Source organism: Macaca thibetana, chromosome 16 (assembly GCF_024542745.1).
Source record: "Macaca thibetana thibetana isolate TM-01 chromosome 16, ASM2454274v1, whole genome shotgun sequence".
In the NCBI taxonomy this organism is placed as follows: Eukaryota; Metazoa; Chordata; class Mammalia; order Primates; family Cercopithecidae; genus Macaca; species Macaca thibetana.
This window is the reverse complement of record NC_065593.1, coordinates 27,145,585-27,173,120: the sequence shown is the minus strand read 5'-3', so window position 1 is coordinate 27,173,120 and position 27,536 is coordinate 27,145,585. Positions and strand designations below refer to the sequence as shown.

Below are 27,536 nucleotides of genomic sequence, written 5' to 3'. Positions count from 1 at the left end.
AATTGCCTGGTAAAAAACTGAAACTCAACAAGTTGCCAAGAAAATAAAGTTGAATTCAGTTTGTGGATCAGTCCCATGATTCTTCACTCCAACAAAAGACAGGAATTTCACTCAGCATTTCAGGTACAATCCATGTGTAGCACTTACCTGCAGCTTGTCCAGTCTTTGCCAGGAGAGATCCCAGTTCCAGGATGCTCTGCTCTTTGACTTGCACTGCCTCCTCATCGTTTTCCTGAATGTCACGCTTCACTAGGAGAGGAAAATGCAAACCCTCTTAAAATTCTTACCAAAAAATGAAGACTGAGGGAAATTTCACCCTCATAAGATCCATTACAAACTCAAACATATTTACCAAAAGACAAATTCTAGAGTTAAAAAAAACTCTAAGTCAGGAAAAAAAAAAGATAATATATACATAGAATATGTTCCATGTAAATCATAAAAAACAGGATTCTTCTCTTTGATTTTAAATGTGCCTTTTCATTCTACCCACCAGATTTTTGCTTACCTATATACACTAAGTTTCCGTTGTGGTCACTTGGTTAAAGCAAAATTAAAACAAATCATTCATACTTATGGTGCCAAGATCTATGCCAGTCACTATGTTATGTGAAGATATTAAACATGCCTGTGCATTTATGCCACAAACCAAAATCAATTGACCAAGTTATTGATGCCTGTAAGTCAAAAGCCTTTCAATAAACTTTATGTCTGTGCAAAGCCTCAGCTGATGGGTGTGTTAGGGATAAGCAGGTCTATAAAGCCATTCAAGAAAAACAACCCTATCAAAGCCCCAGTGTGATCCTGCACAGCTACACTTAGGAGACACTGCTGCTTTTTAATGCACTGAGGTCTGTTAAAATAACTTTGTGCTATCTGTCCTATTTTCAACAGCTAATAACTATTTTAACATGCAAGCATGGAATAGCCTCTCCAAGTTTGTAGTGATCATCACTGGTTACCACTACTCTTACAAAGAAAGCATCATGACTTGACAAAAACCAAGATTTTGATACTCCATGATGGAGTCCAGAAAAAGTAAGGCCGTCAACCATGATGACTCAAGCTTGCTCTAACAGTGAAGCTTTCAGGGAACTCTCCCCTAGAATAGTGGGCCAACAGGAAATACTCTAATTGTAATGTTTAACATAATTTCTACTTTATGAAAGACAAAATATTAGGCACTAGGCACAGACAATTAAATTCATGCTCCTCACATTAGTTCTAAATAATAATGTGTACTCAGAATAAAATACCCATGTAACGGTGAATGAGATGACTCTGGTTCCGTAGAAGCAACTGACCTAAGTCAAGATCAGAACTTTTCAAAAGAAACACCTTTTACCAATATCGCTCAAAGATACATCTTGACGCCCACCTCCTCTCCTTCTCTAGTATCCCCAATGATAAAGTATCAAGATCTTGTCATTGTCCTTTCTCCGTGCAGGTCTGGAATACCAAAATTCAACACACTATGTCAAATGCCAACATCTTGCAAGTCCCACATACAGGTGCATTCTCATACTACTTGTTGAGCTAATTCAAATCTTCCCAAGCTACACTAAAAAGATCCCATTACATGTACAGTGAAGAGCTGGTCCAAGCCCTAACTGAATCCTTTATGAGTGAACATTTAAGTCTTCCTCTGTCATAAATTTCTGTTCACACTTGAATCCCAACAGAAAGCTGCAGGAAACGACTGGCTGGGGTTGTCATTTCAGTTTTCCTGTTGTGTGCAGGTGTAAGACCATCATATTACAATGCTAAGAAAATTTTAATTTTTCCGGCAACATGCAGCCGACCCGTTCCAAAGAATTCCCTGAACTCTGCGGCTGACAACTAACTCCCTTAACTCACTTCCAATCCCTACAAGGAGTCTGGAAAGATTAGTCACCTCCTCTAGCCCGGCGGTCCCGCTCCAACACCTCACTCTTACACCCTACACAAGGCAGATGAGCGTCTCGGCCACCTCCACAAACCAAATGCCAACCTGAGGTGTGTGTCACCCCTGAATTTCCCACATTCTGAAAGAGACCCTCCTCTTAGTGGAGCTTTCCGCCGTGGGGCTGGGGAGTAGCAGCTCCCAGCGTCCCGTGGAAGGAAACTCCCAGAAAAGAGCAAGCGCTCGCGCTCCCACCCGGAGCAGACTGTGCTGATTACAACGGCGGGAAATGCCTGTCCTGAGCTGGTTTCGCCAAGGCCTTTCAACTAGAGACTCTAGGACCAGTCCGTGACAAGCACGCCGGCCGGCACTACTCCGGGTCCCAGACCAGCTCGTGCGGGCCAGAGCCGGGGACACAGCTAGGGAGGGGTGGGGGCCCGGCTCGGCCCACTCTCCCACCCTACGCTAAGCCCCCCGTGAGTCAGCAGCCGGCGACGGGACCTGGGGATTGCCTCAAGCCCTCCCACAAGAGTGAGACCCGGGGGGCTCTGGGGAGCTCCGAGCGGCCTGCGCCCCCGGCCCGGCCCCCCTCACACACACAGTGAGTCAGCAGCACCAGAGCCGGCTAGCCCGGCCCCTCTCCGCTGCCGCCGACCGACATAAGCCGAGCTGGGCCGGCGGGGCCGGGGAGACGGCGCGGCGACCTTTACCGATGGAGTGGAGGATGTCGATGGAGGCCTCCCGGTCGGTGCTGAGCAGAGACTGGGCTCTCTGGAACTCCACCACTGCCGCCGCCGCCATCTTACTGCTCTCACACCGTCCCCGGCCGCGGCCGCCGACGCCGGAAACACACACCCGGAAAGCCCGCCCTCGCGTCCCTCCGCCTGTAGCTCCCGCGGCTCCGTTCCCAGAGCACTCCGGGAGTTGTAGTCTCTCGGAGCGCCTCGCCCGTGGGCTGCAAGCTCCCCAGCGCCGCCTAGCGGGCGGCCGGCGAGGAAAAGAGGCGGTGCCCCGCTGTGGGAGCTCAAGATCGGTCCCCGCCCACCCCAAAAGAGGCTTCTTGATTCCGGCCCCGCTCGCGCACCCCTGAGAGGGATTCTTGAGTACAGGGCTAGGTCTTCAGTCAAAGCTGTGTGGCTTTCTTTGCGGCTTCCACGATTTAACCATTCATTCAGGACTATAAGTGACCTTATAAAGTGCTCGCTATGTGGCAGACAAAGAATAGCACCATTCGAATGCGTTCCAGTGTCTGACGCCTGTACGCCGCACACACGCTTTCCAGGCTTGACTCCCGCAGAACGCTAGCCGGCAGGAGGGCAAACCCGCCAGAACCGGAGAAAACTGTCCTTCTCACGCGCCCACTTAACCTTGGGACAGTGCTGGACGTGATGAAATGAAACATCACCTTTGCTCCATTCACGCCACAAACACCTCTTGGGAATCCACAGAAGCCTCACCCAGCTCCCCAGCTCAAAAAAAAAAAAAAACAAAAACAAAAAAAGGAAGAAAAAAAAAGAGAAATTGAATTATTCTTCCCAATATCTTCAGTCCCTTCAACTAAAGTCACAGATATCAGTGAAGACGTCGTGTGGACGGAAAAATGACATTCTATGAGACCACTTAGGGTTAAACTTAAGAAAGATGCTAAAAGGGTACAAAGACAATTCGGTATAAGGAAGACCTTTCTCTAGGCGATGACGATCCAAAAATGGAATGTGCTGTCCCATAAAAGGACGCATAAAGGGGACTAACATTGCACACGCTCTTCTGTAAGTGGATTAGGCCATTTATATTCCTCTATCTCCTTTTATTCTCCCAACGATGTTCTGTAAAGAAGATGTTTACTCCCCTTTAGTATGTGAGGAAACAGGGGGTTTGAGTTATTTGGTGAAGCTCAAATCCTGATTGGGAAAGCTGAGAGCTGCCGGTTAAGGAATGCCCTCCTAATTCCTGGGTGTGTTCACGTGAAAAGTAGATGACATCTCATCAGGTTGTTGTAAACAGTATTCATGACTTTGATGGAGAGTTGGATTAAGTGGCTTCTAGCAGGATGCGGTGGCTCACGCCTGTAATCCCAGCACTTTGGGAGGGCAAGGTGGGCAGATCGCTTGAGCCCAGGAGTTCAAGACCAGCCTGGGCAACATAGAGAAATCCCCCACCTCTACTAAAAATATAAAAATTAGCCAGGCATGGTGGTGCACGCCTGTAGTCTCAGCTACTTGGGAGGCTGAGGGGGGAGGCTTTAGAAGAAATCGTAGGAGAGGATAGATTGCTGGTCTCACTACAAAGAGGGGGAACCATAAAACAGCAAACCCCAACATTTCTGGCACCAGGGACCAGTTTGGTGGAAGACAGTTTTTCCACAGATGTGAGGAGGGGGGATGGTTTCGGGATGAAACTGGTCCACCTCAGATCATCAGGCATTAGATTCTCATAAGAAGCAGGCAACCTAAATCCCTGGTATGCTCAGTTCACAATAGAGTTTGCCTCCTATGAGAATCTAATGTTGCAGCTGATCTGACAGGGGGCGAAGCTCAGGCGTAATGCTGGCTCCCCAGCCACTCACCTCTTGCTGGGCGGCCTGGTTCCTAACATGCCACTGACCAGTAGTGGTCCTTGGCCCAGGGTTAGGGACCCCCACTGTAAAAGACTAGGAGTGTCTGCCAGATCTTTCTCCCAAGCTAGTGAGTCTTGCTGACTGTGGAAACTTATGAGCCCATCCCTGTATGATCATCATGGTGAAAGTTTTGAGATGAACTAGACATGTCTCTTGAGGAATTTGGCATGTGTGCACATTCATGAAGATGGTCACCCACTTCTAGCCTGCAGAATTATGAATTAGGGAAGCTGGCTGGCACACTCTACAATAGGACCAGGAGAAAAGACAACAATAGGGTAGCTTCCACTCCTGTGTTTGACATGGTAAGGTTCTTATGAGCCAAGAGGATGCTGAAAAGGTAGACCATCCAGGACCTTCTTAAAGGAACCTATTCAGAGTGCAGTGGCGCGATCTTGGCTCACTGCAAGCTCCGCCTCCCGGCTTCATGCCATTCTCCTGCCTCAGCCTCCCGAGTAGCTGGGACTACAGGCGCCCGCCACCACGCCCAGCTCATTTTTTGTATTTTTACTAGAGATGAGGTTTCACCTTGTTTGCCAGGATGGTCTCGATCTCCTGACCTCGTGATCCGCCCGTCTCGGCCTCCCAAAGTGCTGGGATTACAGGCATTAGCCACTGCGCCTGGCCCAGCTGATTTTTTTTTTAAGAGACAAGGTCTTGCTATGTTGCCCAGGCTGGTCTCAAACTCCCGGCCTCAAGGGATTCCCCCCACCTTGACCTCCCAAACTGCTGGGATGACAGGCATGAGCCACTACGCCCAGCCTATTTCACGTGTTTGAATCTCATCTCCCTTCAAAAGGTTGCAGGACTACATGCTATAGAAAATGAGCACAGAATTTGAAGTCAGACAAACATGGAGCTCAATCTTCACTCTGCTACCAACTAATAGTCAAATTACTTAAACTATCTGATACAAAGTTTGATCATCAGTAAAACTATTTTAAAAATCAATTTCACTTAATGGTTGTACAATAATTTGACTGTATTTAATGCCACAGAACTTTTTTTTTTTTTTTTTTTTTTTTTTGAGATGAAGTCTTACATTGTCACCTGGGCTGGAGTGCAGTGGTGTGATCTTGGCTCAATGTAACCTCTGCCTCCTGGGTTCAAGCAATTCTCGTGCCTCAGCCTCCGGAGCAGCTGGGACTACAGGCGCCCGCCAACACAATCTGCTAATTTTTGTATTTTTAGTAGAGAGAGGGTTTCACCATGTTGGCCAGGCTGGTCATGAACTTCTGACCTCAAGTGATCTGCCTGCCTTGGCCTCCCAAAGTGCTGGGATTACATGAGTGAGCCACCGCACCAGACCGGAACTGTATAATTTTAAATGGTTAAAATGATAAATTTGATGTTATTCATATTTCACCACAATTTTAAAATTTTACTTCACAGATTTGTTGAAATTTATTTTTTTTAAGAGACAGGGTTTTGCTATGTTGCCAAGGCAAGATTCAAACTCCTGGATTCAAGCCATCCTCCTGCCTTAGTCTCCCAACTAGCTGGAACTACAGGTACACACCACTGTGCCCAGCCCAGCTTTGAAGTTTACATTTTTAAAGATACTAGAACACTTCAGTGCTATGACTGACACATATATAAGTATTCAATCAGTGGCAGTCATTAAAATTGCAATTAAGTTGCTGATTAAATTAGCTGGGATTAGCACCTACTGCTCCCCTTCCTCAGGGAGCCCAGTTGGAGGGCTAAATGAATCTTTAATAGGTAATTTTCATAGTAATGGAGTGGTGATCAATTGTCAGTTCTATTCCCACCACCCCCCTTTTTTTTTTTTTTTTGAGACGGAGTTTCACTCTTGTTGACTGGGCTGGAGTGCAATGGCGTGATCTCAGCTCATGGCAACCTCCGCCTCCCAGGTTCAAGCAATTCTCCTGCTTCAGCCTCCCGAGTAGCTGGGATCACAGGCGCCCGCCACCACACCTGGCTGATTTTGTATTTTTAGTAGAGACAGGGTTACTCCATGTTGGCCAGGCTGGTCTTAAACTCCCGACCTCAGGTGATCCACGGGCCTCGGCCTCCCAAAGTGCTGTGATTACAGGCGTGAGCCACTGCACCCGGCCCAATAGGTAATTTTCATAGTAATAGAGTGGTGATCAATTGTCAGTTCTAGTTCCCATCTTAAGCTTCCTCACCCTCAGTCTTGTCTCCCTCCCCTCCCTGTCATGCTTCTTTCTGTCCTCATGCCACCCCCAAACACACTACACAGCCCTAATCTTCCCTATGCTACTGTATATTCCACAACAATTTCCTTTTTCTATGTAGCTCTTAATTGTTCACTGGTCTTTCTAAACATTTTGTATCCCAAAGTTGAGCAAATAGAGGAATACTATGATGTACTATCCTGCCAATACAAGCATGTATGCTCCTCCTTCTCCTCTCTCTCCTACCCTATTGTTACTGGAAAAAGGAGTCTTGGTCCAGACCCAAGAGAAGGTTCTTGGCTCTCCCACCAGGAAGAATTCAAGGAGAATCAGAGTGCAGTGAGAAGAGATAGTTTATTGAAAGCTACTTCATTATAGAATAGAGTGTCCTCAGAAGGCAAGTGGAGGAATGCACAGTCTTTAAGTTTTTCTTCTATAGGGATCTTGTGTATACAAAGACTAAACTAAGCTGTGCTATATGCGGATGGGCAGACAGCATGACCAAATTTATTATGGTATTGATTTAAAGAAACCTATCCTTGACATTCTACGGTGTGAGTACATCAAAGCATAACTATCTTGAAAAAAAGCACAATTATCTTGAAAGCAAATCTTGTGATGGGTATTGGGACATCTGGGCTTTTCTGTTTTTGTAGAAGCCTGTCCTTGCAGGTAATCTTTAGGTTGTTTCCTTAACTATAAACATCTTATGACCGTGGGTTGTGACCAGCAAGGACTGTGTCTTGCTAGTTGTTTTTTTGGTTTTTTATTTTTTTTTCCAGAGTCTCACTCTTGTTGCCCAGGCTGGAGTGCAATGGCATGATCTCGGCTCACTGCAACCTCCGCCTTCTGGGTTCAAGCAATTCTCCTGCCTCAGTCTCCCAAGTAGCTGGGATTACAGGCATGTGCCACCACACCTAATTTATTTATTTATTTTTTGAAATGGAGTTTCGCTCCTGTCACCCAGGCTGGAGTGCAGTGGTGCAATCTTGGCTCACTGCAACCTCCGCCTCCAAGGTTCAACTGATTCTCCTGCCTCAGCCTCCCAAGTAGCTGGGATTAAAGGTGCGCACCACTACACCCGGCCTAATTTTTGTATTTTTAGTAAAGACAGGGTTTTGCCATGTTGACCAGGCTGGTCTCGAAGTCCTGACCTCGGGTGATCTGCCCAGCTCAGCCTCCCAACATGCTGGGATTACAGGCGTGAGCCACCACGCCTGGTGTATCTTGCTAGTTTTAAGATGGAGTTGACTGGCCAGGCGAGGTGGCTCACACCTGTAATCCCAGCACTTTGGGAGGCCGAGGCAGGCGGATCACCTGAGGTCAGCAGTTCGAGACCAACCTAGCCAACATGGCGAAACCCCATCTCTACTAAAAGTAGTATGGGTGTGGTGGCAGGTGCCTGTAATCCCAGCTACCCAGGAGGCTGAGGCAGGAGAATCGCTTGAACCCGGGAGGTGGAGGTTGCAGTGAGCCGAGATTGTGCCACTGCACTACAGCCTGGGTAACAAGAGGGAAATTCCATCTCAAAAAAAAAAAAAAGATGGAGTTGATTTTAAAATGGCCTTATTCTCCTAGGCTTCTGCTTCCCTAACACTGTGACAAGGAGTTAAGGCTTGCAGTTCTACACTAGTGCTGACTCGATAACTACACATTCATTGCTATTCGAGCTCTGGAGAGCGGGAAAAATAGTAAAAAACAAGGAAAATATACATTATATTTTATCTCTTTTGGGGAACCCTTCTCTCACACACTGCCACATCTCCCTAGACCTCCAGACACCTTATTGTATTTGAGTTGTATTACAGTTCTCTCTTAGTGAAAGTCTGTTAGTGATGACCTCGTCTTTGACTTTATTTTACCCTCACCCTTTATTGATAGTTCAAGTGGGTATAAAATTCCTACATTGTCACTTTTCAGTCAACATTTTAAAGGAAACTGGCTTCAGTCTAATTGAAGTTCCTTTGTAGGTAATCTATCTTTTCCCCTTAGTTAATTTTAACAAATTTTTTGTTTTCAGCTTTTATCAGCTTCACAACAAAATATGTACATCCTGATCAGGACACACCAGCTTTCCTGAATCTCAGGATTCCTGCCTGCCAGTAATCCGGAAAATTATCTGTCATTATCTCTTCAAATATTGCCTTGTCTCCCTTTTCTCTTGGAAATCTTATTACATGTAAGTTAGATCTGCATTGTCCAGTACAATTGTCACTAGCCGCATATGGCTGTTGAACACTAGTTAGTTCAAACTGAGCTGCGTGTGGTGTAAGTGCAAAATACACACTGGGTTTCAAAGACAGTAGGAAAAAAAGAATATAAAATATTTCTTCATGATTTTATATTACATGATGAAAAAATATTTTGGATTAATGTGTTTCTTTTTACTTTGTTAGGTTGGTACTAGAAAATTTTAAATTATGTATGTATGTATCTCACACTATATTTCTATTGGACTGTGTAAGACTATCTGCATCTCTTTTCTATATGTTTTATGTTTTCTCTCTCCTTGTCTCTCCATACTACAAGGAATTTTCTTAATTTCATTTGAGAGTTTACTAGATTATATAATCAACTCGTTCTAATCTGCTACTTAATCCATCCGCTAAACTTTATTTGTTTTCCAGACAGAGTCTCGCTCTGTTGCCCAGGCTGGAGTGCAGTGGCGCAATCTTGGCTCACTATAACCTCTGCCTCCCGGCTTCAGGCAATTCTCTGGCCTCAGTCTCCTGAGCAGCTGGTACTACAGGCGCACGCCACCATGCCTATTTTGTTGTTGTTGTTGTTGTTGTTATTGTTGTTGTTGAGGTTTTTTTTATTTTTAGTAGAAACGGGTTTTCACCATGTATGGCCAGGCTGGTCTCAAACTCCTAACCTCAAGTGATCCACCCGCCTTGGCCTCCCAAAGTGTTAGGATTACAGGCGTGAGCCATCGCGCCCAGCCCATTCACTCGACTTTAGTGTTCATCAACTTAAAACATATTTTTTGGTCCTCCTGCTTGCGCTATGACAGCCAGCACGGAGCCGCAGGGGTGGCCGCCCAGAGTCAGAGTCTGAGTCATGGTGACCAGCTGCAAGCATCTGCGTTGCGTCCTCCTGGGGAAGAGGAAAGGGTCGTTTGGAGCCAGCAGTTTCCAGCTCTCTGAGGTCACTGGGAGTTCGGTGAGAGCTGGGAAGAATGTGCTCAAAGGGAAACCTGTGAAGAAGCTCTTCACCTGAAAAATGTTCGCTTTGCCTCAGTTGCTAATTCTTTCATTGAGAAGGAGAATTACCATTATGTTACTATATTAGTGAAAGGAGAAGTGGACGTGACTCATGATTCAGAACCAAAGAATGTAGAGCCTGAAAAAAATGAAAGTTGGGAGTGGGTTCCCTGGGAACAATTTCCTCCTTCTGGGCCCTGTGTTCTTTAAAAGAACAAGACTATGTTCCATTTAAAGATCTGAACCATCTGGTAGGATACAAAGGAAATCATCTCTAGGTGGCCAAGATTTCTTGATTTTCTTTAAAAGACAAAAATAAGGTCGGGTTAGGGAATGAAAATATCTACATTTCGGTGCAACTCCATTTTATCTTAAAAAGTTCTTGTGATCACCAGTTTATTTGCAGTCTCTTAATGTACCCACCACCCTTTCAGCTAGTACTTGATAAAATTTTTCTGAAATACGTATAATTGAATTGTATTTCAGACACAGGATGTATGATAAATACTGATATTATGGGTAATCTACTTTCCATATTTATCTATGATATTTACTATGCAGTTTGTCATTACTAGCTTGCATGGAATAGGATGCGGTTGAATTTGCCTTAGTGTTCTGTTCAAATAGAAATCTGAATTCAAATACTGTAGTTTAGATTCAAACACAGTATGCCCGTTGCAAAATTTACCAAGTTTGTTGATTTATTGATTTAAATTATTTTTTAAATTACTAATTTATTTTTAAAAAGTGGGTTGGGGGTAATACATTGTGACAGTCTTTGCAACTTACAGGGAATAGGACAGGTCATTAGGGTGTGTTTCCCAGGTTTCTAATTGAGAACCTAAACCCAGAGAAGTGAGACAAACCATCTAATGTCTGTATCCCACTATTAACAGGCTGTGTGACGTTGGATTTCTCACTTACTCTCTCTGAGGTCCAGTGTCCTTTTTTGTAAAATGAGGACATTCGTCTAGAGCAGTGGTTCTCAAAGTATGGTCTGGGGGTCCTCAAGAGCCTTTCACGAGTATTCTAGGTCAAAGCTATTTTTATAATACTAAGACATAATTTATCTTTTCCACTCTCATTTTTTCATGAGTGTCCAGAGGAATTTTTGAGAAGCTATCTGGTGTGATATTATAACAGGCTGAATGAAGAAGCAGACATGAGAATCTAGCTTTCATCTACCATCAGACATTAAAGAGACCGGCAAAAATGTAAAGTAGTGTGACTCTTCTCACTAATGAATTTTTATTGTTGTTTAGAAAAAGTTATTTTTTGTGAGTCTTAATATGTGAAAAAAATAGCTATTTTTCAAAAAAAATTTATGTTAACACATATTGGGCTTTTGTTACTCGTAAATAATTAATATATATATATATATTTTTTTTGAGACGGAGTTTTGCTCTCGTTGCCCAGGCTGGAGTGCAATGGCGCAATCTTCGCTCACCGCAACCTCTGCCTCCCAGGTTCAAGCGATTCTCCTGCCTCAGCCTCCCGAGTAGCTGGGATTACAGGAATGAGCCACCATGCCTGGCTAATTTTGTATTTTTAGTAGAGATGGGGTTTCTCCATGTTGGTAGGCTGGTCTCAAATTCCCAACCTCAGGTGATCTGCCCGCCTTGGCCTCCCATGGTGCTGGGAGCCACCGCGCCTGGCGAAAATAATGAAAATCTTAAGAAAAAATAAATAAAACCTGTTTTTTTATTTCTACAAGATTGGTTTGGTCCTTCTCTAAAGCTGACTTTTTTCAAAGTATCATATTATTTTCTTATGCTTTGGGTTCCTTCTTTTGTGTTTTTTATTCTTAAAAACAAAGTCTCTAATCTGTATCTTATCATTATCGCTGTTCGTGGAAACCTGATCCTGCAGTTTGTTGTGTCTGCTGATTCTCCCTCCTGCAGGATTGTTTTCTCCTGTGTTTGTAATTATGGATTACGAGCTTATCTTCAACAGGGTTTTATCCTTGTCATTCCTAGGAGATCTGGGTTGAGTTTGCTTCTGCAAACACATCTCAATATTATGTCTTCATGACTACATTTATGTTAGCTTACAGACTTTGGGGAATTTCTCCACTACAAAGATAATATGATTTAATTCCTGATATAGTTTGAATGTGTGTCTCTGCCCAAATCTCATGTTGAATTTTAATTCCCAGCATTGGAGGTGGCACCTGGAGGGGGGTGATTGGATCATGGGGGTTGATTTCTTATGGTTTAGTACAATCCCTTGGTGCTGTCCTCATGACAGCAAGTGACTTCTTACAAGACCTGGCTGTTTAAAAGTGTGGCACCATGGCTGGGCATGGTGGCTCACACCTGTAATCACAGCACTTTGGGAGGCCAAGGTGGACGAATCAGTTGAGGCCAAGAGTTCGAGATCAGCCTGGCCAACATGGTGAAACCCCATCTCTAGTAAAAATACAAAAATTGGCCAGGCGTGGTGGTGGGCGCCTGTAATCCCAGCTACTCAAGAGGCTGAGCAGTCCGAAAAAATATAAAATTAAAAATATATAAAAATAATAGGCTGGGTGCAGTGGCTTACACCTGTAATCCCAGCACTTTGGGAGGCCAGGGTGGGTGGATCACGAGGTCAAGAGGTTGAGACCATCCTGGCCAACATGGTGAAACCCCGTCTCTACTAAAAATACAAAAATTAGCTGGGTGTGGTGGCACACCACAGGAGGCTGAGGCAGGAGAATCGCTTGAATCCAGGAGACAGATGTTGCAGTGAGCCGAGATCGCACCACTGCACTCCAGTGTGGCGACAGAGCGAGACTCCGTCTCAAAAAAAAATAAAAATAAAAAAATAAAAGTGTGGCACCTTGCTCTCTCTTGTTCCTGCTTTCACCATGTGATGTGCCTGCTCCCTCTTTGCCTTCTGCCATGATTAGAAGCTTCCTGAAGCTTCCCGAAAAGCAGATGCCACATGACTTCCTGTGCAGCTGCAGAACCATGAGCCAATTAAACCTCATTTCTGATAAATTACTCAGTCTCGGATATTTCTTTTTCTTTTACTTTTTTGAGACAGAGTCTCGCTCTGTTGCCCATGCTGGAGTGCAGCAGTGCAATCTCGGCTCACTGCAACCTCTGCCTCCTGGACTCAAACGATTCTTGTCTCTCAGCCTCCCAAGTAGCTGGGATTACAGGCATAAGCCACCATACCCGGCTAATTTTTTTGTATTTTTAGTAGAGATGGGGTTTTGCCATGTTGGCCAGCCTGGTCTCAAACTCCCAACCTCAAGTGATTCACCCACCTCAGTCTTCCAAAGTACTGGGATTATAGGTGTGAGCCACTGCACCTGGCCTCCGGTATTTCCTTGTAGCAACACAAAAACAGCCTAATACAACTCCCAAATGAGAAATCCATAAAGTTACAATTTACCAGAGCAGATTTTTATTTATTTTTCTACCCAGGCTGAAACAAATATGTTTCCTTGTTGGCTGCCTGTGTCAGGGGATAGCTTTTTTTTTTTTTTTTCCTGGCTACCTCTTTCATTGAAGGGACAGCCCTTTGAGCATCCTGGCTTTAGATAGATATCTTAGTTTCAATTTCCATGTTGACCAAGCTAAAGCCCTTGTCTCTTTCCCTATGTGTGGTTTAAAATCCAAGCCCCAAGATTATCAGAAGATAAATTCCATCTATATTAGTCTGTTATCACACTGCTATAAAGAACTACCTAAGACTGGGTAATTTATAAGGAAAAGAGGTTTAGGCCAGGCACAGTAGCTCATGCCTGTAATCCCAGCACTTTGGGAGGCCAAGGTGGGTGGATCACATGAGGTCAGGTGTTCGAGACCAGCCTGGCCAACATGGCAAAACCCCATCTCTACTAAAAATACAAAAATTAGCCAGGCATGGTGGCAGGTGCCTGTAATCCCAGCTACTCAGGAGGCTGAGGCATGAGAATGACTTGAACCTGGGAGGCAGAGGCTGCAGTAAGTCGAGATCGCACCACTGAACTCCAGCCTGGGTGACAGAGTGAGACTCCTCTCACGGGGGACGGCAGGGGGAAGAAAGAAAAGAAAAGAGGTTTAATTGGCTCATGGTTCTGTGGGCTGTATAAGCTTCTGCTTCTGGAGAGGGCTCAGAAAACTTACAATCATGGTGGAAGGCAAAGGGGAAGCAAGCACATCTTCACATGGCTGGCAGAAGAGATGGGGGAAGGGGAAGTGCTACACACTTTTAAACAAGCAGCACTAGGGGGATGGTGCTAAACCATTAGAAACTGCCCCCATGATCCAATCACCTCCCACCAGGCCCCTCTTCCAACACTGAGGATTACAATTAGACATGAGATTAGGGCAAGGACACAGAGTCACATCATATCATTCTGCCCCTGGCCCCTCACAAAGCTCATGTCCTTCTCACATTTCAAAACACAATCATGCCTTCCTAACAGTCCCTCAAAGTCTTAACTCATTCTAGCATTAACTCAAAAGTCCAAGTCCAAAGTCTCATCTGAGACAAGGCAAGACTTTCCTTCCACCTATGAGCCTGTAAAATCAAAAACAAGTAATCAAGTTAGTTGCTTTCAAGATACAATGGGGGTATAGGCCTTGGGTAAATATACCCATTCTAAGAGAAATAATTCAGCCAAAACAAAGGGGCTACATGCCCCATGCAAGTCCAAAACCCAGCAGGGCAGTCATTAAACCTTAAAGCTCCAAAATAATCTCCTTTAACTCCATGTGTCACATCCAATCCACACTGATGCAAGGAGTGGGCTCCCAAGGCCTTAGACAGTTGTATTTCTATAACTTTGCAGGGTACAGCCCCTGCAGCTGCTTTCATGGGCTGTTGTTGAGTGCCTGTGGCTTTTCCAAGTGCACAGTGCAAGCCATTCATGGATCTACCACTCTGGGGTCTGGAGGATGGTGGCCCTCTTCTCACAGCTCCACTAGGCAGTGCCCCAGTGGGGACTCTTGTAGGGGGACTCCAACCCCATATTTCCCCTCTGCATTGCCCTAGTAGAGGTTCTCCATGAGAGCTCCATCCCTGCAGCAGACTTCTGCCTGGACATCCAGGTGTTTCCATACATCATCTGAAATCTAGGTGGAAGCGCCCAAGCCTCAACTCTTGCCCTCTGCACACATGCAGGCTTAATATCACATGGAAGCCGCTAAGGCTTTTAGCTTGCATCCCCTGAAACAATGGCCTGAGCTGTACCTCGGCCCCTTTTAGCCATGGCTGGAGCTGAGTGGTCACAATGCAGGGTGCCATGTTTCAAGGCTTCACACAGCAGCGGGGCCCTGGGCCTGTCCCACAAAACCACCCCTACACCCCAGGCCTCCAGGCCTGTGATGGGAGGGGCTGCCAAGAAGGTCTCTGAAGTGCCTTGCAGGCATTTTCCCCATTGTCTTGGCTATTAACATTTGGCTCCTCTTTCCTTATTCAAATTTCTGCAACCTGCTTGAATTCTTCCCCAGAAAATGGGTTTTTCTTTTCTACCACATAGCTGGGCTGCAAATTTTCCAAACTTTTATTCTCTACTTCTCTTTTTTTTTTTTTTTTTTTTGAGACGGAGTCTCGCTCTGTCGCCCAGGCTGGAGTGCAGTGGCCGGATCTCAGCTCACTGCAAGCTCCGCCTCCCGGGTTTATGCCATTCTCCTGCCTCAGCCTCCGGAGTAGCTGGGACTACAGGCGCCCACCACCTCGCCCGGCTAGTTTTTTGTATTTTTAGTAGAGACGGGGTTTCACCGTGTTAGCCAGGATGGTCTCGATCTCCTGACCTCATGATCCACCCGTCTCGGCCTCTCAAAGTGCTGGGATTACAGGCTTGAGCCACCGCGCCCGGCCTCTCTACTTCTCTTTTAAATATAAGTTCCAGTTTCAGATAATCTCTTTGCACATGCATATAAGCATACACTATTAGAAGCAACCACTGTTAAATGCTTTACTACTTAGAAATTTCTTCCACCAGATACCCTAAATCATCTCTCTCAAGTTCAAAGTTCAACAGATCCCTAGAGGAGGAGCAAAATGCCACCAGTCTCTTTGCTAAAGCATAGCAAGAGTGACCTTCACTCCAGTTCCCAGTAAATTCCTCATCTCCATCTGAAATCACCTTGGCTGGACTTCATTTTCCATATCACTATCAGCATTTTGGTCACAACCATTCAATAAGTCTCTAGGAAGTTTCAAACTTCCCCTCATCTTCCTGTCTTCTTCTGAGCTCTACAAACTGTTCCAACCTCTGCCCATTACCCAGTCCCAAAGTCACTTCCACATTTTCAGGTATGTTTATAGCAATGTCCCACTTCTCTGGTACCAATTTTCTGTATTAGTCCATTCTCACACTGCTATAAAGAACTACCTGAGACGGGGTAATTCATAAAGAAAAGAGATTTAATCGGTTCCTGGTTCTGTGGGCTGTACAAACTTTTGCTTCTGGGGAGGCCTCAGGAAACTTGCAATCATAGCAGAAAGCAAAGGGGAGGCAAGCACATCTTCACATGACCAGCAGCAGAAAGGTGAGTGGGAGAGGTGCTACACGCGTTTAAACAAGCAGCCCTAGAGGGATGGTGCTAAACCATTAGAAGCTGCCCTATGATCCAATGACCTCCCATCAAGCCCCTCCTCCAACACTGGGGATTACAATTAGACCTGAGATTTGGACAGGGACACAAAGCAAACCATATCACCATCCCTCCTCCAACCAGGGCTGCTGAAATATACACTCATGCTTACTACTCTGATCTTACACTATTTTTTCTTTGTTTTTTAACTATGCTCCTTTTTTCTTCTTCTTTTTTTTTTTTTTTTTTTTTGGAGACAGAGTCTTGCTCTGTCACCCAGGCTGGAGTGCAGTGGCACAATCTCAGCTCACTGCAACCTGTGCCTCCCAGGTTCAAGCGACTCTCCTGCCTCAGCCTCCCGAGTAGCTGGGATTACAGGCACATGCCACCACCCCCGGCTAATTTTTGTATTCTTTGTAGAGACCGGGTTTCACCATGTTGGCCAGGCTGATCTCAAACTCTTGACCTCGTGATCCACCTGCCTCGGCCTCCCAAAGTGCTGGGATTACAGGCATGAGCCACCGTGCCCAGGCTTTTTTTTTTTTTTTTTTTAAAGACAAGGACTCACTATGTGTTGCCCAGGCTGGTCTTGAACTACTCCTGGCCTCAACTGATCCTTCCAGCTTAGCCTCTCAAAGCTCTGGGATTACAGGTGTGAACCACCATGTCCAACCTATCATTCTTTTGTTTTTAAAGTCTCACTATGTTGCCCAGGCTGGTCTTGAGCTCCTGGGCTTCAGAGATCCTCCTGCCTGGGATCAGCCAATCTTTCCTTCTTTTCTTTTCTCTTTTCTTTTTTCTTTTCTTTTCTTCTCTTCTCTTTTCTTTTTTCTTTTCTTTTCCCTCCCTCCCTTCCTTCCTCTTTCTTTCTTCTTTCTTCTTTCTCTTTCTTTATTTTCTTTCTCTCTTTCTTTTCTTTCTTTCTCTCTCTCTCTCCTCTTTCTTTTTTTTTTTTTTTTTTTTTTTTGAGACAAGGTCTCACTTTGTCACCTAGGCTGCAGTACAGTCACAAGATCTCGGCTCACTCCAACCTCTACCTCCCAAGTTCAAGCGATTCTCCCGCCTCAGCCTCCCAAGTATCTGAGAGTACAGGCACAGGCCACCACACCTGGCTAATTTTAGTATTTTTAGTAGAGATGGGGTTTCACCATGTTGGCCATGCTGGTCTTGAACTCCTGAGAATGATCCACCCACCTCATCCTCCCAAAGTGCTGGAATTACAGGCATGAGCCACCATGCCCAGCCTATCATTCTTAATATTCATTCATTTATCAGACATTTATTGAACCCCTACTATTTTCCAGGTACTAATCTAGGTACTGGGAATACAGAAACAATGCGAAGTCCTTGGCTCCTATATTCTACTCAATTAGAAAGACAATTATGGGCCAGGTGTGGTGGCTCACGCTTGTAATCCCAGTACTTTGGGAGGCTGAGGAGGGCAGAGACCTGAGATCAGGAGTTCAAGACCTGTCTGGCCAACATGACAAAACCTTGTCTCTACTAAAAATACCAAAATTAGTCGGGCATGGTGGCTAGCACCTGTAATCCTAGCACTTTGGCAGGCTGAGGCAGGAGGATTTCTTGAGGCCAGCAGTTCAAGACAAATCTAGCCAACATTGTGAGAACCCATCTCTAAAATAAAGAAAAAAATTGATTTTTAAATGTTATTTTTCAACTTGAACTTTAAAATGTTTTATTTTATCCATATTTTATGATATAATTAATATATAATTTAACATATTGAATATTACTTATAATTTAATTTATATAAATTAAATATGATACATTAATGTTATTTATGAATAAACAGATATGCATATAATGGGAGATATATACCCCCCCGTTTTCATTGATGGAGTTCACAATTGTAAAAGCTTGGGAAACCAATTCCTTTAAAACAGCCACCACTCAGGCACCTGTAATCCCAGCTACTCGGGAGGCCGAGGCAGGAGAATTGCTTGAACCCGGGAGGCAGAGGTTGCAGTGAGTCGAGATCACGCCACTGCACTCCAGCCTGGGCAACAGAGAGATACTCACGCCTGTAATCCCAGAACTTTGGGAGGCCGAGGCGAGTGGCTCACCCGAGGTTGGGAGTTTGAGACCAGCCTGGCCAACGTGGTAAACCCTGTCTCTACTAAAAATACAAAATTAGCTGGGTGTGATGGCACATGCCTGTAGTCCCAGCTACTCAGGAGGCTGAGGCAGGAGAATCACTTGAGCTTGGGAGGTGGGGGTTGCAGTGAGCCAAGATCACACCACTGCACTACAGCCTGGGTGACGAGTGAGACTGTCTCAAAAAATAATAATAATAATAAAATAAAACAAGATATGGGTTTTGCTATGTTGCCCAGGCTGATCTTGAACTCCTGGGCTCAATGAGATGCTCCCACTTAGGCCTCCTAAAGTGCTGGGATTACAGGTGTAAGCCACCATACCTGGCCTCAAGAGAACCTTGTGCTAATAATTCTGAAACTCATAATGAAATAAATATTTTAGGAAGGTGTATATTACCAAAATTTAGTCAAGAAGTGGGAAAAGTAGCTGGACGCAGTGGCTCATGCCTGTAATCCAGCACTTTGGGAGGTTGAGGCAGGAGAATCACTTGAGGCTAGGAGTTTGAGACCAGCCTGGGCAACACAGTGAGATCCTCATCTAAAAAAAAAGAAAAGAAAAAGAAGTAAAAAAGGTGATAGACTGGACACGGTGTCTCTATCCCAGTTAAGTCACTAAACATTAAAGTTAAAGAAAGAATTCCTTGAACACAACCAACCAGACAATAAAGCAAGTTGCCTAAAAGGGGTGAAGCAGAGTTGGGAACTGGACTTGTCTCAGACCTCTCAGAGGCAAAGTTCAATGCCAGAAAAACATGAGAAACATGCCACAAATTTCAGAGACAAAGAAAATGTGGCCCAGCCGGGCGCGGTGGCTCAAGCCTGTAATCCCAGCACTTTGGGAGGCCGAGACGGGCGGATCACGAGGTCAGGAGTTCGAGACCATCCTGGCTAACACGGTGAAACCCCGTCTCTACTAAAAAATACAAAAAACTAGCCGGGCGAGGTGGTGGGCGCCTGTAGTCCCGGCTACTCGGGAGGCTGAGGCAGGAGAATGGCGTAAAAACCCGGGAGGCGGAGCTTGCAGTGAGCTGAGATCCGGCCACTGCACTCCACCCTGGGCGACATAGCGAGACTCTGTCTCAAAAAAAAAAAAAAAGAAAAAAAGAAAATGTGGCCCAAGAAAATGATACCCAGTCAAGATGTTGTTCAAATATAAGAAAAAGAGATAGTCTCAACATGAAAAAATCCAAGGAATTTAAGACAAAGAGCTTTTCTAAAAAAACAAACAAAAAAACAATAAAATCTAATTTAATAATTAATCAATACAAATAATCAATAATGGGAAAGTACTTCTGGTGGTGAGCAGTGATTCCACCTGAATATAGAACTAAGACTACACAGGACCTAATGTAAATGCTGTAAACCTCAGCAGATAGTACAACTACCAAAAACAATGGGATGAGGAGAGAAGATAGGAAGCTGAGTGTTAACTTCATTTTCTTCATCTTTCCGTAATAAGATGTTAAGCAAAACTGTCCAATAATAAAACATGTAGCTAAAACATATAATGATTCTACCACTTAGTGTTTTTCATATCCTTTTTCTTAACTTTGAAGACATAGACTGAGAAATAATAGCTCTTAGATGAAAAATATTGACTAATGTTTAACCATTTCTTCCATTTACTTTAATTTCTTTCTTTCTTTTTTTTTTTTAGTTGTCAATTTCCAAGAAAAAACATTAAGAGGAGAGAAGTAGTTGGAATTAGGTGAGGCAAAGTGGCTTTCACCTGTAATCCCAGCATTTTGGGAGGCCAAGAGTTCAAGACCAACCTGAGCAACATAGCAAGATTCCATTTCTACAAAAAATAAAAAAAAATTTTTAAAATAATTTAAAAAAAAAACAAAAAGGAAAATTAAAAAAAAAATTAGCCAGGCATGGTGACTATGCCTGTAGTCCCAACTACTTGAGAGGTCAAGGTGGGAAGATCACTTGAGCCCAGGAGTTTAAGGCTGCAATGAATTATGATTGCACCACTGCAGTCTAGCCTTGGCAACAGAGCAAGACTCTGTCTCAAAAAAAAAAAAAAAGTAGTAGGAATTATAAAATAAGTATATATATATATATATATATTTGTCTGATATTATCTGTTACTATTTGTCTGATATTATCATTTTTCATTTCTTAATATTTAGGTTTTCTATGTTGTTTTACATGTGTCTTTTATAAACATCATATAGCTGAACTTTGGTATACGTGTGTAATTTTAATCCAAGTTGAGCCTTTTAAAAAGTACTGTGTTTACCATGGAATACTATACTATATAATATATTATATATAATTATATATATTATATATATAAAATATATATAAAATACATTCCCATCTTTCAGAATTAATAATTATAAATGTTTTTTTTTTTTTGAGACAGAGTCTTGCTCTGTCGCCCAGGCTGGAGTGCAATGGCACTGTGCCCAGGCAGAGTGCCCGGCTCACTGCAACCTCTGCCTGCCGGGTTCAAGCGATTCTCCTGCCTCAGCCTCCTGAGCAGCTGGGATTTCAGGCACATGCCACCACAACAGGCTAATTTTTGTGCTTTTAGTAGAGACGATATTTCACCATGTTGGCCATGCTGGTTTCGAACTCCTGACCTCAAGCGATCTGCCTGACTTGGCCTCCCAAAGTGCTAGGATTACAAGCGTGAGCCACTGCACCCAGGCATTCGTTTTCATTTTATTAGATACTGCCAAATTGCTCTTCCAAATGACTCTATATCAATATACCCTATCCCTATCTCAAGTGTTGTGAAAGCATATCATTTTCTCCACATCTTTGCCCGTACTTGACATTTTGGGCAATCTAAAGTGCAATAGTTTCAGTTAACAAAGTAGCTAAAAAAACAAAAAGTGCAATAGTATCTTGCTATGTTTCCTTAATACTAATAGTGTGAGACTATTTCTATGGTTGCTAATTTATTTTAGGTAGATTCTTCCTTTTATTAAAATAAAATGCTCCTTTAATTTTTTTTTTCACATCCTATTTTGCTTGGTATTCAGTTGCTACTCCCAATGTCTTTTGGTTACTATTTGTCTGATATTATTATTTTTCATTTCTTAATATTTAGGTTTCCTATGTTGTTTTACATGTGCCTTTTATAAACAGCATATAGGCCGGGCGCGGTGGCTCAAGCCTATAATCCCAGCACTTTGAGAGGCCGAGACGGGTGGATCATGAGGTCAGGAGATCGAGACCATCCTGGCTAACACGGTGAAACCCCGTCTCTACTAAAAATACAAAAAACTAGCCGGGCGAGGTGGTGGGCGCCTGTAGTCCCAGCTACTCGGGAGGCTGAGGCCGGAGAATGGCGTGAACCCGGGAGGCGGAGCTTGCACTGAGCTGAGATCCGGCCACTGCACTCCAGCCTGGGCTACAGAGCAAGACTCCGTCTCAAAAAAAAAAAAAAAAAAAAAAAAAAAAAAAAAAACAGCATATAGCTGAACTTTGGTATATGTGTGTAATTTTAATCCAAGCTGAGCCTTTTAAAAATTACTGTGTTTACCATGGAATACTATACAGCCATAAAAAAGAATGAAATTGGTTGGGTATGGTGGCTCACACCTGTAATCCCAGCTACTTTGGCTGAGGCAGGCGGATCACCTGAGGTCAGGAGTTCGAGACCAGCCTGGCCAACATATAGTGAAACCCCGTCTCTACCAAAAACATACAAAAAATTAGCTGGGTGTAGTGGCACACGCCTGTAGTCCTAGCCACTTGGGAAGCTGAGGCAGGAGAATCGCATGAATCCAGGAGGTGGAGGCTGCAGTGAGCCAAGATTGAGCCACTGCCTGGGCGATGAGTGAGACTCTGTCTCTCAAAAAAAAAAAAAAAAGAACGAAATCATGTCCTTTGCAGCAACATGGATATAGCTGGAGGCCATGATCCTAAGGTAATTAACACAGGAACAGAAAACCAAATGCCACATGTTCTCACTTATAAGTGGGAGTTAAACATTGGGAACACATGGACATAAAGATGGAACAATAAACACTGGGGACTCCTACAGAGGGAGGGAGAAGGATGAGGACAAAGGCTAAAAAACTACCGAATGGGGACTATGCTCACTATCCAAAGCTCATAAAACATATTTTAAAGAATTGCATAAAATGCCAGGTGTGGTGGCTCATGTCTGTAATCTCAGCACTTTGGGAGGCCAAGGCAGGTGGATCGCTTGAGCCCAGACGTTCAAGACCAGTCTAGGCAAACCTGCAAAACCCTGTATCTACCAAAAATACAAAAATTAGCTGGGTGTGGTGGGGAGTGCCTGTGATCCTAGCTACTCGAAAGGCTGAGGTGGGAGGATGGCTTGAGCCTGGGAGGTCGAGGCTGCAGTGAGCTGAGATCACACTATTGCACTTCAGCCTGGGTGACAGAGCAAGGCTGTGTCTCAAAAAAAAGCATCAGCTGAAGAAATACTGGTTGATAACATATGTCTGTTATTGATCATTTAAGTTATAAATAGTCTCAATTACTTTACATATGCATTTCCTTTCCCTTTCCCTCCAAAGTATAAATACTATGTCAAATTTCTAGGTAGAGACAGCAGTTCAGTTTTCTTGTCTCCTTGCAGCTGCTGCTATCAGGCTTGAATTACAAGTACCTCATGGGTGGGCGCAGTGATTCACACCTGCAATCCCAGCACTTTGGGAGGCCAAAGCAGGAGGATCACTTGAGCCCAAGGGTTTGTGAACAGCCTGGGCAACATGGCAAAAACCCATCTCTACAAAAAATACAAAAATTATCCAGGTGTGGTGGTACATGCCTATAGTCCCAGATACTCAGGAGGCTGAAGTGGGAGGATCACTTGAGCCTGGGAGGTTGAGGTTGCAGTGAGCCATAATCGCACCACTGCACTACACCCTGGGCAACAGAGTGAGATCCTATCTCAAAAAACAAACAAACAAATAAAATAAAACAATAAAATATTCTACAATGTATACACAGGAGAAAGGTTCACTGGTGGATTAGATAATCTTTAAAAACAAGGGTAAGACTAGGTGTGGTGGCTCATACTTCTAATTCCAGTACTTTGGGAGACCGAGGCAGGAGGATCACTTGAACCCAGGAGTTCAAGACCAGCCTGGGCAACATAGTGAGACTGCATTTCTACAGAAAAATTAAAAATAACTTAAAATTTTGTTTAAGTGTAAATGGGGAAAGGGAGGCTTGTTCTATCAAATAATAAGGCATACTGCAAGGCCATAATGATAAGGCCTCAGAACAAAGTAGAGAACTCAGAGAAGGACTCATTTCTATATAGGAACTTGATGTAAAATAAAGCAAGCATCACAAATCAACAGGGAAAGAAGAGATCATTTATTAGGTGATGCTGGAAAAACTGATTCACCATATGGAGGAAAATAAAACTAGAATGCAACCTAACATCTATAAAGGTGAATTCCAGATGAAATAAGGAGTGAAATGTGAAAGAAAAACTATAAAGTTAACTGAATAAAATGTAGGATGAACTTTGTGATTTAGAGACAAGGAAGAAATTTTTTTTTTTTTTTAGATGTAGTCTTACTCTGTCGCCCAGGCTGGAGTGCAGTGTCCCGATCTCGGCTCACTGCAACCTCTGCCTCCTGGGTTCAAGCAATTCTCCTGCCTCAGCCTCCTGAGTAGCTGGGATTACAGGCATGCACCAACACGCCTGGCTAATTTTTGTATTCTTAGTAGAGACGGGGTTTCACCATGTTAGCCAGGATGGTCTTGATCTCAACCTCGTGATCCGCCCACCTCGGCCTCCCAAAGTGCTGTGATTACAGGCGTGAGCTGCTGTTCCCGGTGAGACAAGGAAGAAATGTTTAAAACTTCTAAAGTACAAACCATACAGAAAAACAAATAAAAATTTGATTACATCAAAATTATTTCTACCCATGAAAGGCACCACATATACAAAGTTGCTAGGTAACAGGAGAATCGAAGAAGGTATTTGCATTGTCAAATACCTGAAGTTTATGAAGGCCAGGTGCGGTGGCTCACGCCTGTAATCCCAACACTTTAGGAGGCTAAGGCAAGCAGATCACTTGAGGTCAGGAGTTTGAGACCAGCCTGGCCAACATGGTGAAACCCTGTCTGTACTAAAAAAACCAAAATTATGGCCAGGTGTGGCAGCTCACACCTGTAATCCCAGCACTTTGGGAGACTGAGGCAAGTGGATCACCTGAGGTCAGGAGTTCGAGACCAACCTGGCCAATATGGTGAAACCCTGTCTCTACTAACAATACACAAATTAGCTGGGCGTGCTGGCGGGAGCCTGTAATCCCAGTTACTCAGAAGCTGAGGCAGGAGAGTCACTTGAACCCAAGCAGCAGAGGTTGCGGTAAGCTAAGATTGCGCCATTGCACTCCAGCCTGGGTGACAAAGCGAAACTCTGTCTCAAAAAAAAAAAAAAAAAAAAAAAAAAAATGGTATGTGAGGACTCAAGAATCATCTTTCTGTATTGCCTTCTCAGAATTGTTTTTGTTCCCTTCAGGTGGCAAGATGGCCACTGCAGCTCCAGATAGCGCATCCAAACACAGGGAAGCAATTTTTCCTTGTGCTCCTCTTGGTATTGTGGAGAAATATCTTTCATAAAAATCGCCTAGCAGAATTCCTGTCAGATCCCACTGATTGGGACTGGGTTATCCATCCACGCAGCGGCTACAAAGGTGGCTGGAAAAGCAATCTGTGGACATTTTCAGCCTCTATAGTGGGAGACAGGACGGCCAGCAAGGAAGACGGGTTACAGAATGGCATTTGCAGAAGTAACAAGGAACACTGGCCATATCTCCCCTCCATTTTCTGCAATGTCTAGCACTCCTATTAGACTGATGTTAGCACTTCTGGATCTTCCCTCCATGTCTCCTAAATTTTCCTTCATATGTCCATCCTTCTCCTTTCCTTTCCTACTGCATTCTGGGAGAATTTCCCTGTCCAAACATCTAGCTCACTAATTCACTCTTTAGTGTATCCACTTTATAATCAACATTTTTTGAGCATTTTATTTTTAAAATTACATTTTTCATTTTCAAGATCTCCAGTTTGGTTCCATTTTTTATAATGCCCATTCTTGGTTCATGGATACAATATCTGTGCATCTCTTTGACAGTATTATGCTTTTTCTTTTCTGAGATGGAATTTCACTTGTTGCCCAGGCTGGAGTGCAATGGCACGAACTTGGCTCACTGTAACCTCCGCCTCCCAGGTTCAAGCAATTCTCCTGCCTCAGCCTCCCAAGTAGCTGGGATTACAGGTGCCCGCCACCACGCCCAGCTAATTTTTTTTTTTTTACATTTTAGTAGAGACAGGGTTTCACCATGTTGGCCAGGTTGGTCATGAACTCCTGACCTCAGGCGATCCATCTGCCTTGGCCTCCCAAAGTGCTGGGATTACAGGTGTGAGCCACTGCACCTGGCCAATATTAGTTTCTTTTTACAAATAAAGAAACTGAAATTCAGAGAGGTCAAGTTACTTGCCCAGAGTTATACTGCTAGAGATAGCACAGATCACTCTGCCAACAAAATTTCTGTTCTTTCAACTCCGGGCCACTTTCACCAGGAGCAGTGATATGCACCTATAGTTCTAACTACTCAGAGGCCACGGCAGGAAGACTGCTTGAGCCCAGGAGTTCAAGTCCAGCCAGGGCAACATAGCAAGATTCCAACTTTTAGAAGAAGAAGAAAAGAATGCCATTCTCATCCCCAAATCCTGCACAAAAAGGAAGTCGAATTATCCAGCTACTGTGAGATTTTCCAAAACTTACCAATTATCTTACAATGTCCCCACACGTCATGGTTAGTCACTGATAAAATCAGCATCTGAATTCCACAAAAGCAACCAGAGAAAATCACTAGGCCATGTAAATACATGCCTCCTTGCAGGTATTGTTATGGAATGTATATATCATCCAAAGGCCAGTCTCGGTGAAAAATCTTGTCTTGGCTTTGTAAGGTGACGGCAGAACCTCTGGATCACTCTGGAGGCTAGCTTTCCCTGATTTGATAGTAGAGTTGCTCCAAATCATTCCATTATCACATTGAGTAGAAGTCTTCTGTTAGAATCAATTATCAGAGTAAAGGGATCCCATTCCAAAAGAAAACCAACCTGCAACAAAGTTTTTCTTATAGTGTTTACAGGGTCAAGTTCATATGAAGTAAGAAATTTTTTTTTTTTTTTTTTTTTTTGAGACGGAGTCTCGCTCTGTCACCAGGCTGGAGTGCAGTGGCGCGATCTCAGTTCACTGCAAGCTCTGCCTCCGCCTCCTTCAAGTGATTCCCCTGTCTCAGCCTCCCAAGTAGCTGGGATTACAGGCACACGCCACTATGCCTGGCTGATTTTTTGTATTTTAGTAGAGACAGGGTTTCACCATGTTGGCCAAGATGATCTCGATCTCCTGACCTTGTGATCCGCCTGCCTCGGCCTCCCAAAGTGCTGGGATTACAGGTGTGAGCCACTGCGCCCGGCCTTGAAGTAAGAAATTCTACACAACTTACAAAAGAATCTGCAGTAAATGTGGATATTTTTCTTTGGTATACAGAATTGTATCCATGTAATTAATATAAATGCACTATTTTTTTTTTTTTAAGACAGAGTCTCACTCTGTCACCCAGGCTGGAGTGCAGTGGTGCAATCTCGACTCACTGCAACCTCCATCTCCTGGGTTCAAGCGATTCTCCTGCCTCAGCTTCCTGAGTAGCTGGGACTACAGGCGTGCACCACCATGCCTGGCTTATTTTTTGTATTTTTGTAGAGACAGGGTTTACCATGTTGGCCAGGCTGGTCTCAAACTCCTGACCTCAGGTGATCCATCCGCCTGAACCTCCCAAAGTGCTGGGATCGCAGGCATAAGCTACCACGCCCAGCCACAAATGCACTATTTATTCATCACTGAGGTTTAACTTACAAAAAGCAAGCTTTTCTGAGTATATAAGAGACATATCCTAAAGCAATGGTTTCCTTATTTCTTAAATTTTAAAAATACAATTCCACTTAATTATGTCATTGATATCCTGATCACTTCAACATCCCTGTGAAGCTAATAATGATAACAATCACAGATTTTCTG

General features: G+C 44.0%; 1 protein-coding gene and 1 pseudogene across 1 annotated transcript in view; one reads left to right on the top strand and one right to left on the bottom strand.

Moving 5' to 3' along the window:
* PSMD11 (proteasome 26S subunit, non-ATPase 11) overlaps window positions 1–3,249 on the bottom strand; it is a 38,600-nt gene extending 35,351 nt beyond the window's left edge. Inside the window, exons 1-2 of the mRNA XM_050763824.1 lie at window positions 2,593–3,249; window positions 148–249 (exon numbers count right to left, since the gene is read on the bottom strand). Coding sequence (XP_050619781.1) covers window positions 148–249; window positions 2,593–2,683 — 193 coding nt within the window. The 5' untranslated portion in view covers window positions 2,684–3,249. The remainder of the gene's footprint in view (window positions 1–147; window positions 250–2,592) is intronic.
* Window positions 3,250–9,664: 6,415 nt separating this feature from the next.
* Window positions 9,665–10,139, top strand: LOC126939007 (nucleotide triphosphate diphosphatase NUDT15-like; annotated as a pseudogene).
* Window positions 10,140–27,536: the final 17,397 nt, after the last annotated feature.